Source organism: Lepisosteus platostomus, chromosome 12 (genome assembly GCF_059453375.1).
Source record: "Lepisosteus platostomus isolate fLepPlt1 chromosome 12, fLepPlt1.hap1, whole genome shotgun sequence".
NCBI classification, from domain to species: domain Eukaryota; kingdom Metazoa; phylum Chordata; class Actinopteri; order Semionotiformes; family Lepisosteidae; genus Lepisosteus; species Lepisosteus platostomus.
Genome location: NC_142622.1, coordinates 25,125,420 through 25,142,351, shown reverse-complemented (window position 1 = coordinate 25,142,351; position 16,932 = coordinate 25,125,420). Strand labels below are relative to the sequence as shown.

At 34.1% G+C, this 16,932-nt stretch overlaps 1 protein-coding gene across 8 annotated transcripts in view; it reads right to left on the bottom strand.

Moving 5' to 3' along the window:
* Positions 1–1,246: 1,246 nt before the first annotated feature.
* The window catches only part of ikzf1 (IKAROS family zinc finger 1 (Ikaros)), a 41,504-nt gene continuing 25,818 nt past the window's right edge, over positions 1,247–16,932 (bottom strand). The window contains exons 4-8 of one of the 8 annotated variants that reach the window (XM_088601473.1): positions 15,784–16,044; positions 12,350–12,517; positions 11,148–11,273; positions 7,726–7,860; positions 1,247–5,059 (exon numbers count right to left, since the gene is read on the bottom strand). In XM_088601473.1, the coding sequence (XP_088457599.1) occupies positions 4,335–5,059; positions 7,726–7,860; positions 11,148–11,273; positions 12,350–12,517; positions 15,784–16,044 (1,415 nt within the window). In that variant the 3' untranslated portion in view covers positions 1,247–4,334. The remainder of the gene's footprint in view (positions 5,060–7,725; positions 7,861–11,147; positions 11,274–12,349; positions 12,518–15,783; positions 16,045–16,932) is intronic. The other 7 variants (XM_088601469.1, XM_088601468.1, XM_088601470.1 and 4 more) reach the window with 7 other exon arrangements.

Genomic DNA, 16,932 nt, shown 5'->3' with positions numbered 1-16,932 from the left:
AAAACATGGTTTCTAAAATGTTATTGCTGTAACAATATATGCAAACCACCTTTGACTCCTAACTTTCATGAACCAAATTAAAGATATGTTTTAAATTAGCAATAAAAAATCCCATGAGTACAAAGAAGGTATGGTAACTAACAAAAGTATTCTAATGTGCCGATTCCTTCCAATGCCTATTTTTTGCTTTTTTAAGAGAGATTGTGTAACAACAGTTTTCTTATTTCATACAGTGTATCACAGAAATTGCCACAAAGGGTTAATTCAATTTCAAAAAGTCCACAACACCTGGAAAGTAAAAACAACTTTATATAATTTACTTCCCATTTATTTCTGACAAGGAATATTGCTATCAATCATTTTTTTTTTGACAGGCCTCATCTTTTGTCAGTATAGGGGGTGATGGTGTGATTGATTGACTGGCCTTATTTGTCTTTTGGCAGAAAGAAGCTATGGCAATTCACATTTAGGCTGCGAACGCTAATTATGCATCTCAAGATGGTAACAGAACCTCTAGAGAGCCAGCCTTTCTATAATCATAAGAAGAATGAAAAAGAAGCAATAGAAAGTTCACTAGAAGCAAAAATTGTCTTTGTAAACATTTTCCTTAAGAAACGTGGATCTCTACTGCAGTATAATGGTTGGCATTCACATACTATATGGTGAATGACATCTTCTACAATTGTGTTGTAGGTCATCCATTTGCCTTCTGTGTCCCTACAGTTGTCTTTCCTATCTTGCCCCCTTAATGCATAGCAAAACAGTTAACTGAACAAAAGAAATGCATGTTCACCAAGCCAATCTCAAGTGAAAAAGACTACATTCTTCAGGTGAATGGAGTACATGGAATCTATCACAGAAATGAGAGTGTACAAGGTTTAAGCAAATATCTGTTGTTCTTTTTTTTCCACATTGAAAGTTGAGTATAAATTAACCAGCTTTATGTACTTTCTAGAGGGTAATCTTTAAAACATCACAAGCTTCAAGGGTGTTTTTAACATGAGAACAGAAAACAAAATAAGCACAACCTCATCTAATTTAAGGACACTGAACATTTTAGTTATGTAGGGGTGGCAAATATTTCTAAAGATATAAAAGATATATGATAACAACAACAACAACAACAACAACATACCACTGTATGACTGAAGTTAGTATCAGATTTTGTTTAACAATTGCAAATGCTATTTGTGAAAGTGTTGATGTTTTGGTTTAACTTAAGGAAAACAATAATCTGACTTATATAAAAAAATCTTTTATTAGACAGTGTGGAAGCAAATTATATTCAGTCCAATAACACAATTCAAATATACAACCCATCTATTCAAAAAGGAAAAGAACTCTCCAGTGTAATGTAATAAAATAATCCCAAAACTTTCTTCTGCTACTTCACTAAGTTTCACACATTCACCTATTTCATTTGCTTCATACTCACTTAATTTGAGGTCATAGCTAAAGGAATGCACAGACCATAGCAAAAATACAGTATAACATATTTAAAAAAGGAATATGCAAGGATGAAGTTCATAACAATAAATAAAACACGTATCCAAAAATACCTAGTTGTCTAATAAGCATAAATAATAATAAAATGTTTGATAAAACATCTTGGGTGTCTTTTTGCCCTTTGCAACACTATAATATTAACATAGAGTATTATATTTTACTGGGTATATAACATTTGTTTATAAATTAACTTTACCTTAATGTTCACTCTGCTTTAAAGCAGGTCTCACATAGATTGCCCCTAACTTATTTGATTTCATTGGTATTTTCATTCCCAAGTACATGGGAGGATGGATGTGTCTCTAGAGTCCCTGTTGAAATCCTAATAATCAACTCAACAATGCTGACCTACAGCGCTAATGCAAAATTTATGCCAGCCTTGTCTTATATTGTGCAAGTAATGTGACTAAATTTCAGATGTACAGTATCTGCAGCCTGTTTCGAATACAGGTCATTTGTAAAAGAAAACCATCCCTCATTTTCCACATCTATATTTGTGAATGTATTTTAGAACTAAAAACCACAAATGATTTTATTTTATGCTGTGCCCATGCTCTGTGTATCTATGTGTTCATTTATCTGATCAGAAGGTCTACAAATAACAAGGAACCTGGAATTGAAAATGTCACATAGAAAGTGGGGGCACAGTTACATGTATTTTAAATCTGAAAGGGAAGTTATGGCCTCAGTAGGGTTTATATTAAAATATTATTGAAAAGCGAGGCAATGACAATCAGAAACATTCCACTTCAGATTTAAAAAAAAATAGAGATTAAGAAAGAAACACGCGTTAGTCATCTCACATTTTATTTCTCTCTTTTATCTTGAATATCTTAAATCCTGCGTGATCTTCTTTGTACTCCATTTCTCTGATTTAATCTAATACACATTTATTACATCTTTAGGTGGTTCTTTAAAAAATTAATCTAGCAAATACAGGCATGTAATAGATTATGAAATATAAGTTTTCTGTAAAAATAACATTTTTTAAAAAATAAGAACTGTTGCATAAGGATTTCTGTTGAAAACCCTCCTCCACTATCCCAGCCACTCTCTTGAACATATGTCCACAGAAATCAGCAGCTAGTAAATTAATTTGAAATACATTATATTTTGCCTAGAATACTGCTAACAATACAGGCTAATTTACAGTCACTATTAGTAGTCTGGTATAAAAATGCTTTTATATAAGAGACACAATTTAATAGCTAACTAAATCTTTATTCTTGTTCATCTGACCAGTAAATTTGCTTTTCATTTTTGTTTGTTGCCATCTAATTCTCATTTTTAGTGTCTACAAAGAACCCTCTACAAGGTATTTTTATACTGCATTAAGTTATTGTTAATGTGACAAATGCATAAAAAGAGCATTTCCATAGCTTGAATCTTCATCTTCACTTTAGAACAGGTTATGTTATGTGTTTTAATGTAAAACATCTCCAATGTACAAAGAATAATATAAAAGCATAGAGACTGACTTACAAAAACGTTCCATCTTTTATTAAGGATTTCAATCTTTTATTGGCTAATATAGTTTTTCCTATATCTGTACCTAAAAATCTGGCTGTCATCATGACACATCTCTTCATATAAAAAAAATACTTTGCTGACATGTCTGCTATAATTTACTTGGGATTAAAAGCAGGACAAGCCAGTTTCTAACAATAAAATCAATCTTGTCTGTGGATGGTGTTATGAGCAGCAGTGCTACAATGCAAGCAAGCATGCATTTTTAAAAGCATTGTTTTTTTTTCCAATTAATTCTAACCTCAGATTTGATTTTATACTCCATGCCTTTCAAAAGTTGTCTTTAAAATATTTTTTTTCTTATTGCAAAGAGCATTTCTGTCCCTTGATTGAATAGGACAAAAATTGTGTACAACAAAAAAAAAATCCAAACAAATCCACAATTTAAACTATACAAACTATAATTTACCCTAGAATACTATAAAATATTGTATTAAATTTTTTTATGCTACATCAATCATATACCACCTCCATTCCTTGCCTTAGGAATATTGTATCATCATGGAAAATGTGGGTAAGAATGTAAAATACAGAAGACAAGAGGAGCAAAAGAATTAAACCTACAGTATGCTGTATGTAAAGGTCAAAATCTATCCTATAGGAAAAAAGTTAAAATGCTTAACGCTAACATATCACTTTTGCCAGTTAATATCTCGTAATTTTTGCAAAAGACACTGTTTTAGTTCACTGGATTTATGAAAAAGTAAGCGTCTCTGTATTAAGCTATAATTTGGCATGTGATAACCTAGAAAGATCAGTATTCATTTGTGCTGGCCTACATTGACAGTGAACTTCTGCACCGACAATAATTCAAAGCAGACAAAAGCAAAATTCCTTCAAAATCTCTAACTGGAACAAAATAACTTAAAAAAATGACACACAATGTAGAAATGGATATGCACAAAGTCATTTAAGCATCAATATTTTCATAGGGTAGCCATTTGAAAATTAAGCCATTTTACTTGAGAATATTTTCTGAATGGCCACTTACATGGGCATTATAATGATAAAATATCTGCTTTTACATGTTATGGGGCTAGGACAAGTACATGTAAGAAAAAAACCTCAGTTTATTTAGTATAAATCTAATCCTATTTCATGATAAAAAAGCCAACAAACAAACAAAAAGAAGTTTTCATAACTGGTGCTTACAACATAAGTTAATGGCATTCAATTTCTTTCCAAATGACAGAAAATACAATTCTTTCAAATAAATGTGCTCTTTGAAAACCTACGCATGCAGTTCTGAAACTACTTAACTGTGTACAACTGTAAGTCCCTCAGGTGTGATTAAAGGCAGCTTAGTAGCGGTGCTCCCCTCTGGTTATGTGGGAAGAGAACTCATATTTGTCCTGGCTGCGGAAGCCACACAGGTTGCACTCAAACGGGTCACGGAATCCATGGCAGCCCATGTGGATTGTGTACATGACGTGGTCAAGGAAGAGCACCCGACAGGGTTCACAGCGATACACCTTCACCTGCTCCCCATCGGTGGTGATGACCTTGAAGCCGTCGGACGGGAGCTCCACTCCTGCTACCCGCAGGGCATCGTACTGCCGCTGCTCCTCCTTGACCGAAGTGATCCCCCCATTGCGGGCTTGTGGTGCAATGTGGTTGGTCAGGTAGATGAGGCCGCTCCCTCCCCCAGCCCGCTCCTCATTGTTGCTCTCGGTGTCAGTAGAATCGTGGCAGCTGTTGCTAGGAGATGCATCCCTCTCCGTGGAAGCAGACTTGGCCTTGGAGAGGAGCAGCAGGTTCTCGGCAGCGCTGTCCTGTGCCGATATGCTGTGGCCATTGTTGCGGCCATGCGAGTCGCTGAGAGGCTTGTGTAGGGGATATATGGGGCTCATGACTACATCAGATGAGGAGGGAGGAGTCTGCACCAGTGGGCGCAGGGACTCAGCCCCCAGGTAACTGATGGCACTATTGATGGCTTGGTCCATTACATGTGGCTGCATCATTTCGCTCTCCTTCTCAAAGCTGTTGGAGTTTCCATCAAAGGAGAGGTCTGACAGTCTCTTCTCTCCTGAGCAAAAGAGAGGCTAAAGGTTAAGAAGTGCTTCCCTGAGATTTCAGTACTCGTTATAGTGTTACATTTAAGTAAACAATTTTTTTTTTTACTTAAAATACTCTTATTTGATAAAGAAATAGACATCTACTTGTCCTGACATTTCCAAGTAATAAAAAACTTTTTGTAACAATAAAAGTAACAAAATAGCTATATCTGTCATAAGTGTTATTCCCATTGTAGTACATCAATATTTTTGTTTCCTCTGTGTTAACCAAGTATTATTCAGAGCATTATTACAGTTCACATGCACTGTAGTGTAGATTACATTGTATTGCTTATGTCTATTATGTTTAAATGTCGTTACAAATACTGATATTTACAATATTATGAAAATTCAACCTATCTTTTATGTTTACTTATAGTTCATCTAATGAAACTTCATCAGTGAACAAACAAAAAGGAACATTCTTTGTAGGTTTTTCCCTTTGTTTTGTATATTCTGAAGTCCTCTTCACTGCTGTTACCCACAAATGGGCAAGCAGGCTTACAACTAATGAGTTTCTTCATCACCTAGACAGATCCTCTTTTCACTAAATAAACAAAATAAGCGGATGTTGCTGAGCTATCATGCAAGGAGTTCGACCAAATAGCTTCCATCAGGCCTCACATGGGCATCTGCACAGCAGAGGTCACTGTGGCGAGCGAGGCAAACAAACTAAAAGACAGACTTCCCTTCCCTAATTGTCTAGAGAACAGGTTTCCTTTTACATTCAGACTGAACTGGAAAGTGAGATAAGTTAAATGCTGATCTTAGTACTAATTCTCTGCACTAGTAAAATGTGCAAATGTGAAGTAGATATCTCTGGATACTGAGAGTTTGCCTTGCCTTTCTGTGATGCTTTACAAAAAGATCCTCTTACAAAGGGCACTGAAACAGGTTTGTAGCTCACATATAGTACTGCTAAAGCATCTGTTGTGCATATAATTTGTTTAAATCTGGATATACTCTGTACTTTTAATTCAAGCCTAATCTGGTGATTTGTTCATTATCAGTGGATAATTATTACTTTTCTATCCTTTTCCTGTTATCATTTGGAGCTTTTGAGAAATTTGCAACCATCAAAGTTTTGTACAAGAAATGTAGCCCTACAAAATACATTCATGGAAACATTATTACTCTGAAATAGGAAGCATTACTCCACAGTGATGTGAGTATGTGAGTGAAAGAGTTTTAACATGGCAAACAATTAAATTAATATAGGCCCAGGTCTGAGCTATGAAAGTGACAAATCAAGAAGTAACCTCTGCTGCGCAATGAAAAGATGAATAATGTGTATAGTCTGATAATCTACTGTTCATACATGAGTGCAGAACTTCCAAAAGAATTTGGAACTTCTTTTGGAAATTGAAGTAATTATAAAACTAAAAGTTTCTTTCTAATGACTGTCCTGAAATATCATCATAGAGGATCACCACCAGAAAAATAGAGTACAGTATGGAGTTGCTGGAACTCATCAACACTGATAGTAAAGCTTGTGTCATGTCTGGTAACTGGTGATGATGGTACATGGCCAAGACTGGACTTTAAGCCCTTGGCTTTCATCTCATTTCCATCCCTAAGGAATTTCCAAACTGTGGTCTCAGCAGGCAATATTATGGCCAGCACCTGAGAATTAAAAGCGGCACTGCAGATCAAATACATGCCACATGAACTTGCAATATTATGAAGCTGACCTGACTATGTAAGGCAGCCATACAATCTGCCAGGAAATGCACCAATTTACAAGTCCAAAAATGCATGGGGATGTACTTTGCAAATATGGGTTTTTAGCAGTTGAATCATCCACACTACAGCCCAGACAGTTCTGATAACAGGTCTGCACTGCAAGAAATGTGGTTTCAAGATGATGATTCCTTGCCATCAGCTATTATCAAGTGGTTAATGGGGCAGCCTGAAGAGTTCTGTTAAATGGGTATAGATACACAGAAGGACAAATACACTAGGTGCAGTGAGATGAAAGATGATGGTAATGAGAAATAAAGTTGAGAAATTATTATGCTCATTTTTGAGCAGGCCATGTATTTCTATTCACACATATGATTTCATATACTGGCACACCAATTATTTTCTATAAAGCAGATATTATTTATAAATAGATACTAATAACACAATCATTTGCTAAAGTACTTAAACATGAACTAATCATTACCTTATACAAAGTAGTTAATGTAGTTAATGGCATTTATCCATTAACTCATTTTTAATTTCCGGCAATACAATTTAAGCAACTAGAAATCAATGCAAACGGTAAAATCATAGGAGAGAAAAGAGGGTGGCCTTCAAACATCGATGTTTTGCACTGAAATATATGAATGTATATATATATAATTCTTTTTCACAACCGGAAAATAAATTTAGCAATATACATTAGCATTTAACAATAAACATTAATTCCAGAAACAGAAAATAACTACTTTGGCAGAACAGAGGATTCATGGGCACACAAAAAGGTGTTCTATTTCTAGTATTACCAGTATATAATTTCTTGTTGCTTTATTTTTTACAGTATTACGCTGTCTTGCTGTCTTGCTTGTCTCTGTACACCATACATTTATTGAACAGGCACACTTCCTATCACTTTCAGATAGATACTCAAAGAAAGCAGACATTTAACCCTTACCCACAAACTTCTGAGGCATAGAACTCTTACGTTTGGCTACATTATTAGCTAGTCTGTCTAGCACCAAGGCTCTGTCTGATCCCATCTTGCTTAAGTCTTCACTCATCTCATTCTGGTTGCTTTCTTCCTTTACTACTGGAAAGCAAGATAGAAAGGTGAAGTTTAGGATTAAGATGATAAAATCTATTCTCCTCAACTCTTTATTTACTCTAGATCTGTTTTTTACTGCTCCACATCTTACAATATGTGATGTTTGTTGGTCGCAATTCTTACTGTTTTTAACTGTCTTAAGCAGGACAAACTACTGTTATATAACAGTCGGATAAAAACAAAGTTCATAAATTTATAGGACAATTTACAACTATAAAAGCAGGGGAACGGAATTCCCAAGCAAAAGGAAGTTTGTGGGAAAGCACACACAGAGTTAATAACTGACTTTTACAAAGCTGCCAAGCCTGTGTCCAAACTACACTTCCTTCATTGACATGTTTGGGAAACACTGAGCTAAAGTCTTCCCATGTTCAGGAAAATAAATGGTGATGGGCCCTTATTACCATCAGAGGTTTCTATCTAACAGCATCTCACTTCAAACGAAAGTATCTCTTGTCATGTAGTCTGGGCAAGCAGTCCTCCAATTTTACAACTATCTGCTGGTTTTTATGCAGAGACCTCTATATTAATTTTATTTCACTAACACTATAGGAAACTGCTTAATTGAAACTGTATGCAAAAAAACTATTATTTTTTATATTAATGCTTTACTCTATTTGTGAAGGAACATGTAATAGGTTTATTCCATGCTGAAAAGAGAAGAAAGAAAACACAACAATATCGGCCATGGAGCCTTCTTCAGATGTCAGGTGTTACTATATTTGTTCCTAGCTCTTATACTGGGAAACTCCTGTCTCTGCTGGTTTTCATTCCAACTAAACTTTAATCACTAATGCTTAATGATTTCTTTATTTGATTTGCTTGAATAATTACTCTTTTGTTTAGCTGTTTCTACATGCAGGGTTTGGCTCCAAAAATATCCAATTTCAAATGTAAAGTAACATCTTCAGCATACAAGTTTATATAGTCTCAACTTCTCTGTGAAGGGTTTGCTCACTTATTTCTGTCTTAAAAAATAAATGCTCTTTAGATAGTCAATGTATGACAACAGACACTGACAGGAATGACAATATATCAAACACTCTAGCAATATGTCTTCCTTCCAAGGTCCCAACTGATTATATTTCACGAAATACTCTTGAATGTGGGGAGTAACTGGTGTAGAGTTGATATGAATTATAAATCTCATTCAACTTTTTATGAGTTACAATAGGAGGCTGAAAGCAGTTAGCCTGTGATTATGAACATGGCTGGAATAAAAACTTTCAGTATCACGATTGGAAATTACAGATTTAGTTCACTCTTACTATGAACTTTGTTATGTGAGATATATTACAAAATCTAAAAATCTATTCTCAATAAAGACAGTCTCCCATGTGAGTATGTTATAAATGGAATATGCCAATGATATAATTTTAAGTTAAATAAGATCAAGAATATAATGCATGTCAATATTATCTATGAGTAACACTGTTTAAGAATGGCAACATTTGAAATCAGCCTGTGGTTTGCTAGAAGTTTACATTATATGAATAATACTAGTATACAGCACATCATATGAGATGTGCAGAGAAGTTCATTCCTCCAAAGTCTAACTGTGGAAACTAGTGTATACAGTATGCACAAACAGTTTGTCCAATGTCACATTTTGCCATTAAGTTACAGAAGAGTTTTAGTGGTGGTAATATAATACTGTATGTGGAAGTAATAGGTTTATTCCATGCTGAAAAGAGAAGAAAGAAAACACAATGTTTCGGCTGTGGAGCCTTCTTCAGGTGTAGACACCTGAAGCACCTGACACCTGAAGAAGGCTCCACAGCAAAAACATTGTGTTTTATTTCTTCTCTTTTCAGCATGGAATAAACCTATTACTTGTTCCTTTGCAGTCTACACATACTGACGGAGCTACCCACCTGAACTAATAGTATTGTATGTTACTATTTAAATAAGCTAAATTTTAAAAATACAAATCTGTAATAACTCACAACAATGTTGCAGCACTTGTTAAAGTATTCTTTTTGTCTTTGTTGACTAACTACAAGAGCTTGGACAAAAGTGATGGCCTCTGAAAGCAGCAATCTGATCAATTAAAAAACGAATTAATATGTTACAGAAGGTTAGCCTGGAATCTTATATTAACATGCAAAAATAATTAAATGTCTATTTAGAACAATGGTTGCAAAAACTTTCCTGCACAACAAAATTAAAGTTGATATATCAGGTATGATTTGTTATATTCAATGTTTTATTCAATTTGTTTTATATAATCATCATAATATCAAGTCTGTACTTTGGTTGATTTTTAATATTACTGTGCATGGTTTAATTGTTCTGATCAATTTTTAATTTTATTTTCATTCAGACTCTTCCCATTTTTATAAATGTATCCTTTTCAGTATTACTTAAATCTTAAAACATGTTTTTACAATGTATGTTCTGAAGACTAAATTATTGATTCTAAACCAAGCAAATGTTTATTTTGCAAGACTACAGTATTTCTATAAAAATTTTGAGAATATCTCTTATAATCTACATTTTAGAACATTTTAGTAAAGTTAGTTATAAAGTTATTCTACATGGAGTATCAAAGAGTATTCATGATAATAAAACTTTCCAAAGAAACATCTCAGATCTATTAAATTTTATTTCTATTAGTATCCACGACACCATCCCCTACAACACATAGACCATGCACATAACTATTCTCTATTTAAAACTGCTGCAATTACGGATAAAGAAATAAGTGAGTTTTAATCTTACACAACTGCAGAATAGCTACTAACAATTGTTAGCTCTATCTTTTGCAGCTGTAAAAAAAGCAATGAAGCATTCTCAAAATATTGCTTTCCAAGGAATATTTTAAAACACCTTGCTTTTGGAAACAAATGAACAGAAAGGGAAAAAACCTCTCATAAAGGACTCCTGTAAGTATAAAACAAAATTGTCCTGAAGTACTACATGGTCCCAAGTGAGGTCTATGACACATGACTATGCGCTTAAAAATGCCACACACTGTGCAAAAAAGCATAATTTACATAAAGCATGAGATTCTGAGTTTAGTAATGTTTAATGAGATCAGTATGAGATTTTAAACTGTTCTTCAGCAATTTATATTCCTACAGTGCTAAAAAGACCAGAAGTGCCCCAGTGTTGAATCCCTAGGTTTAACCTGCAGCAGGAAGTGAAGCACTTTGGTATAGCAGAACATTGTTTGAAAAAGGTATTAACTTTAAACAGCCACCCCAGAACATTTTATGGATTCATTTTGAATAAACTTTTTTACATTTCATATTCCTCTTCTAAGCCCTCACCTGAGTAGATGGTGTTTTGAAGCCCCATGCACTGCAAGTAATTATGACAACGCTCCTTGTGTTCTTCCAATGAGCTGCGTTGTTTGTAGCTCCGCCCACAATAAGCACATTTGTGAGGTTTTCCAACTGTCAAGACCAGAAATGAGTTTTAAACTTGTGCATGACAATTTTGATTACATCACAAATGAATCGTATGAAACCAAAAAAAATGCAGTGACAGCTATTTGAAAATGTTCTGAAGTCAATTTCAGGGACCACATCTAAACTTTATGTCTCTTTGTGTCAGAACACATTCCATGTGTAAACAAGTTATTCTTTTTTACTGCTTTATAACAATTGTTATACAGTAGCTTACAGAGAACAGAAAAAGAAAAGATAACAAACAAAAGATGGAGTTTGCAAATGAAGAAAATACATTTGATTATGAAAAGTTAAATTACCTAGGTAAAACATTTTGGAAATACTAGTAAAACATTTTGTGTATATTTTTGTGTAGCTAAGGTGACTGACACGTTTGTTAAATTTTTGAGCTCTCAATTGGTTCTAGGACTTTATTTTCTTTTCAGTAGTTGTGCTCCATGTGAGAAACTCAGCAAAGTCTAAGGAACCTTTTCCCTTTAACTATTAAATAAGTATGCTGATCCCTTTCTGCTTTGTTCTCCATTTGAGCTTTATGAATTTAAGATGATGTATTTATATTTCAACACATGTTAAAAATGGTGCAACTAAAATGCATAGAGAACATCTATTTTTCTACAAATTCACATCATTTAAAAGTTCATACGTGAAAAACCTTAAACATTATATCAAAATGTCATAATGTTATCTGTGCTTCTTTCTAAAACAAGACAGATAATTACATGAATATTTGAAATTTATTTTAAAATGATAAAAAATAATTGTGCTTTAAGGAATGATCTTAAATCATGATCTATCAAAGGCACTAATTATTCAACATTTGATATTAGCAGGCTAAAGATATTTAAAATGCTATCTGAGTATTATTTTCAGTGTTTTATGTTGAACTTTTTGATCATAATTGAATTAACCTTCAGATTAAATGGTGTTGTATTTGATTTTCATCACCAAACCACAGCCTATGGGTTAGCTAATGAAGGATGTAGAATGTGTTTTGCTTTATCAGGGAAATTAATTAAATTAATTAATTACAGATACTGTTTGTTTTCTGTAAATATACCTACCAGAGTGAGTACGCAAGTGGCCAGTAAGAGCATCTCTTCTGCGACAGGCATAGTTGCACAAATGGCATTTGAAGGGCTTTTCGCCAGAATGCAACTTTATGTGGCGAAGCAGGTTGCCCTTTTGTGTGAAGGAGGCCCCACACTGATTGCACTGAAATGGCCGTTCCCCTGTAGAATATAGAAAACAGAAACAGCTCTATGAAGGCCTGAGCGCCTTGGCTAACTTAAACAGTTAGTAAGACACAACTTAGGTTCTGGGGAATTGAAGGACTATTACTGTACATCTGTGTCTTAAGGAACCAAAGTCAATTTCACGATGAAAGATTTACTAATTAGATTCTAACTTCTGTTTTCTTCAGTACCTCCACCACTTCATGCAACCCACATTTTGCTGTTTTGTATGCATTTTGTAATTAAACTTCCTCATAAATTGCATTTCAAGAAATTTTGATATTTCACGGGCTAGATAAATCATATATGTGACAGTGACTACAAAAATAAGGTGCAATTGGAATTTGAGTATAGAATGGTTCACACAGTATGACCTCAAAAAAACTGTTGCAGGTGTTCGCCCAGTAAAACAGCTCCATTGCCTACTGTGAATGCAGAATAGTTTTTGTGGTCTGTGTTAGTGCCTTGCACTGACAGGAACTTTGTGGAGAAACTAACACAACTCCATTCAAACAATGGCTCGCAACAGGGTCAGTGTCCTACATATTTCTTGAGTACTAGAACATCAAAAGCAATGGGATGACATATAAGAAAGCTCAATTAAATAAACCAAGAAGATTCAAGCAAGCAAAAGTTCTCCTTTCTAGGCAGTCTCTGTGACTTGAAGCTGGCTGCTGCTGTGATAGAACAAGAGGCTTTCAGACTAAACCTGCCAGTTTCTTAATGCTTCACTGCCTGGGTCAATTTGATCTGAAAATCTAATTTTTTCTTCTTCTCTAAAAGCAGAATGGCACATCACAATGCAAATTCAAACTCATTTAAATAAAGTGAAGGCAACATTTTGTGTTGAAAGCCACTCTTCCTGATCAGCAGTTCTGGAATAAACCAATATCCAGTTGTGCGTGTTGTGGCATTTTGGGGGAAGGTTTTAATGTGGCTTTTTTTTTTCAAAGGGTCTATAAAATAAGAGTCACCAGTGAAGCAGCAAAAACTATATAAAAAAGAAACTCATTAAAAATGCATTTCAGGATCACAGTTTCACCTCAGAACATTTTTATATTTAAATGAGAGCTCCTTCATTATAACTGTTATAATAACTTCTTTTGCATTTACATTTTCCTTGTGTTTCCTTTTTTTTCCATTTTTGGTTTCATTAGTTTCTTGCCCATCAATAGTCAAACCTTGAAGCAGGAGTTAAAAACATTTCTTTATGGTTAGAGCTCACTGCAACTGGAAACCATTGCCCATACAAAATACCAAGGGTGATTCCTAATTTTAATCTTTGGTTTAAGAAAATATCTGCATTTGACCAATTACTAAACCTAAAGATCTTGTATTATTGGCCTATATTTCAGAAAATGAACTGTTTTTAACATGCTTGGAAAACAATGTTTCTTTATTCCTTATGCCTTGTCTCTGAATTAACTGAACTTTAAAATAATATAAGAGACTGAGTAAAAACAATTGGTTTTATTCGATTTTAGTATTTATTATTTTGTATAGTGTAAATTCAATTAAAAACAGACTTATGTTTTGTCTCAATGATTATAACTCAATAAAACACAACACAATTGAGAAAAAATACAAAAATGATACACTAAATATTGCTGAATATTTATCTGTTGTTGATTTTACAGTATATGATTTAACACTCTAACTTTTGCAGTCACAAGACCAGTGAAATTATATTCTATATCATTCAATTCATCTACTGGAGTCCTAGAGGAATTTGAGGTAACATTCATTATGGATTCCTACAGATATCCTGAATGATTTCTTTGGAGATCATAAGATAATTCATGGAATCTTTACAAAGTCCCACAAAATGCCTGGTAGAACATCTAAGAATTTTAATAAAATAGCTGACATAAAATTACACTTATTATAAAATGTAAACTGTAGATTGAGAAATAAAATCTTAACAATGTAGGTTAATGATTTGATAACTATTTTAGGTGCCTCTGAAAGCAACATGAAATCTCTAGGAAGCCATTGTTTTGCTTTTTTTCTGTAAGAAACAGCTGTAATGTATAGGGTTAAGGGACATACTGGCAATGTTTGCTATTGAGTGACAGAAAGTTTTTCTAAATGATAATAGTTGCCTCAGAACCCAAGAATAATATATTTTGTGTTTGTGTTACCATCCCACTTTCCCTGGGACACATTCAGTAAAAAATCTCTAAAGTTTTTAATGTTACTAACTTATGAAATCTACTACAGTATACTCAGAATATTAGGTGTTATATACCTAAACATTAAACTATTCATCCATAAGATTTCACTAATAATGCATTAATCTTAATTAAGTGTTAGTTTAAATACATGTATTCTTTCCATTAGACTCTCCTGCACTGAACTAGACTGACACCAAACCAGTTTTAAACCTTTATTATAAGAAACGTCTATCTACTGTAGTTGTTTTACTATAGTTAAAAATAGTTTAACTATTTGAACAGCAGGCAATACACCACATCAAAGATTATGTCAGACTCACAAGGGCAATGTCTGTAGCTGATGTCTTAAAGACAGGGTAGAATATATTCAGGAGCTAATGCCTGATGCAAACATCTTCCAACTGCAAAGTTATATTGACATTTATTGGTATGAGGACAGTGTCAACAGATTATGATCAACAATTACTGTACAACTCCCATCCCACTGCTTACCTCTCAACCCTCCATATACAGTACCTTTAAGCTTCAATTGTTTGGCTCCTCACTTTATCAACTGAACTGAACTGTTAGCTCCCTATACACCCACAGTACATGTTATTTTTGCTTTCATACTCCATCCTTCTTTCAGTTCCCAATATGAGGCTCCTAATCCCGAGATACTGTGCTTACTGTTCTGTTCCAAGACTATGGAGTCTCCCAGCCCACATCATATCTTGCAAGTCAGTCAGCACTTTCAAATCCTGTCTATAAAAGTTCACTTTTAGAACCTGCCCTACAAATGTGTTAATGTAATGTGTCCACATATCTTTATTGTTTGACTGTATAATTGAGATGACATAAAGTGATATATGAAATTAGGAAATTATTATCAGAATTATTATTACTATCTGGAGTGTATTTTCACCACACTAAACACCAAATCTATACATGGTGAAAATCAATATATGGATGGTTAAGTGAAGTAGGGAGCAGTCTCTAAGGGACATGACTGATCTCAAGGTGCTTTGGTGAACATGCTCACTGTATTAAAGTTTCAACTTCCACCCCTTTCCCCCTTGAATGGAAAAGTAAAGTTTAGCCAATGCTTACCGGTATGGCTTCGTTTGTGAACCATTAGCACATTGGGGCCGATGCAAACTATTCCACAGATATCACACTTTAGCTTCCCGTTGGGGAGACGAATGCCACCGACTGAGGAGTAGGCCTTGCCGTCTTGGCCAGAGTGGGAGCCATTCAGTTTCACTCCAGAGGCATCAAGCACTCGCAAATCCTCCGCACATTCTTCCCCATTCATCTCACAGGCACGCCCATTCTCTTCATCACTCTGATTTTCTACTTTAATATTACTGGCTGAAAGAAATGGCAGTAGTATGCTGTTTAGTATTAGCATGTTCTTCTACAGTATGCTCTTATTTCACTGCCATTAAAGTGACTATACCTCTCTGGACGTGACTGCACTGGGGATGTATGGGGACTTTTTTTTAATACTTTGGTTTCAAATCAAATTTTATCTGTGAAATTAAAGAATAACAGATATTTCCAAAATATCTTCACATGCTTATCATAAAAAGAATGAAATAATTTTAAAGTTGATGTCAATTTAAAGTATTTGAGAAATGGATATTAATTTTGAGCGTACCTCCATCTTTCCAGACTTTGTGAATTGAAGTTGTTTGATTACCCTTAAAAAGTAGTTTTTGAATCTAATCAGTAGTTAATGAAAAATAATACATCTTCAATTTGAAACCAGTGTTAACATTCCAATTAAGCACTTTTATCTGACTCACAATTAGCCAAACAAAGGGTGACCACCAAATTCTGACACTAAGTGGGCAGGATAATTAACTTTTTCGTATAATTGATCATTTTCTTCTTTTGTTTTACTGGAGTAAAATAAAAAATAAGTTTTGGGAGGTGTTCTCATTTACAGATTAGGTCCAGGTGAATACCATTCTAAAACAATGTTTGCCCTGCAAGGTATAGTCACTCTTAATACAGTAATAATAATCACATATAACAGCTTTATTCTAAACAAATTATTAATCTTAAAAAAAGCAATTAAAAACAAGCAGTTTTCCATCTTCTCTGAATACATAAAATATTATGTTTTAGGTTATTAGTGTTTGTTGGGATTTCACTAAGAAAGATAACATTCTTCAGTTTACTGAAACACTGAAAAGAGATACATTATTCTGTCAGTTTTTTTAAGATATTGCATAGAAAAAGACATTTATCAAC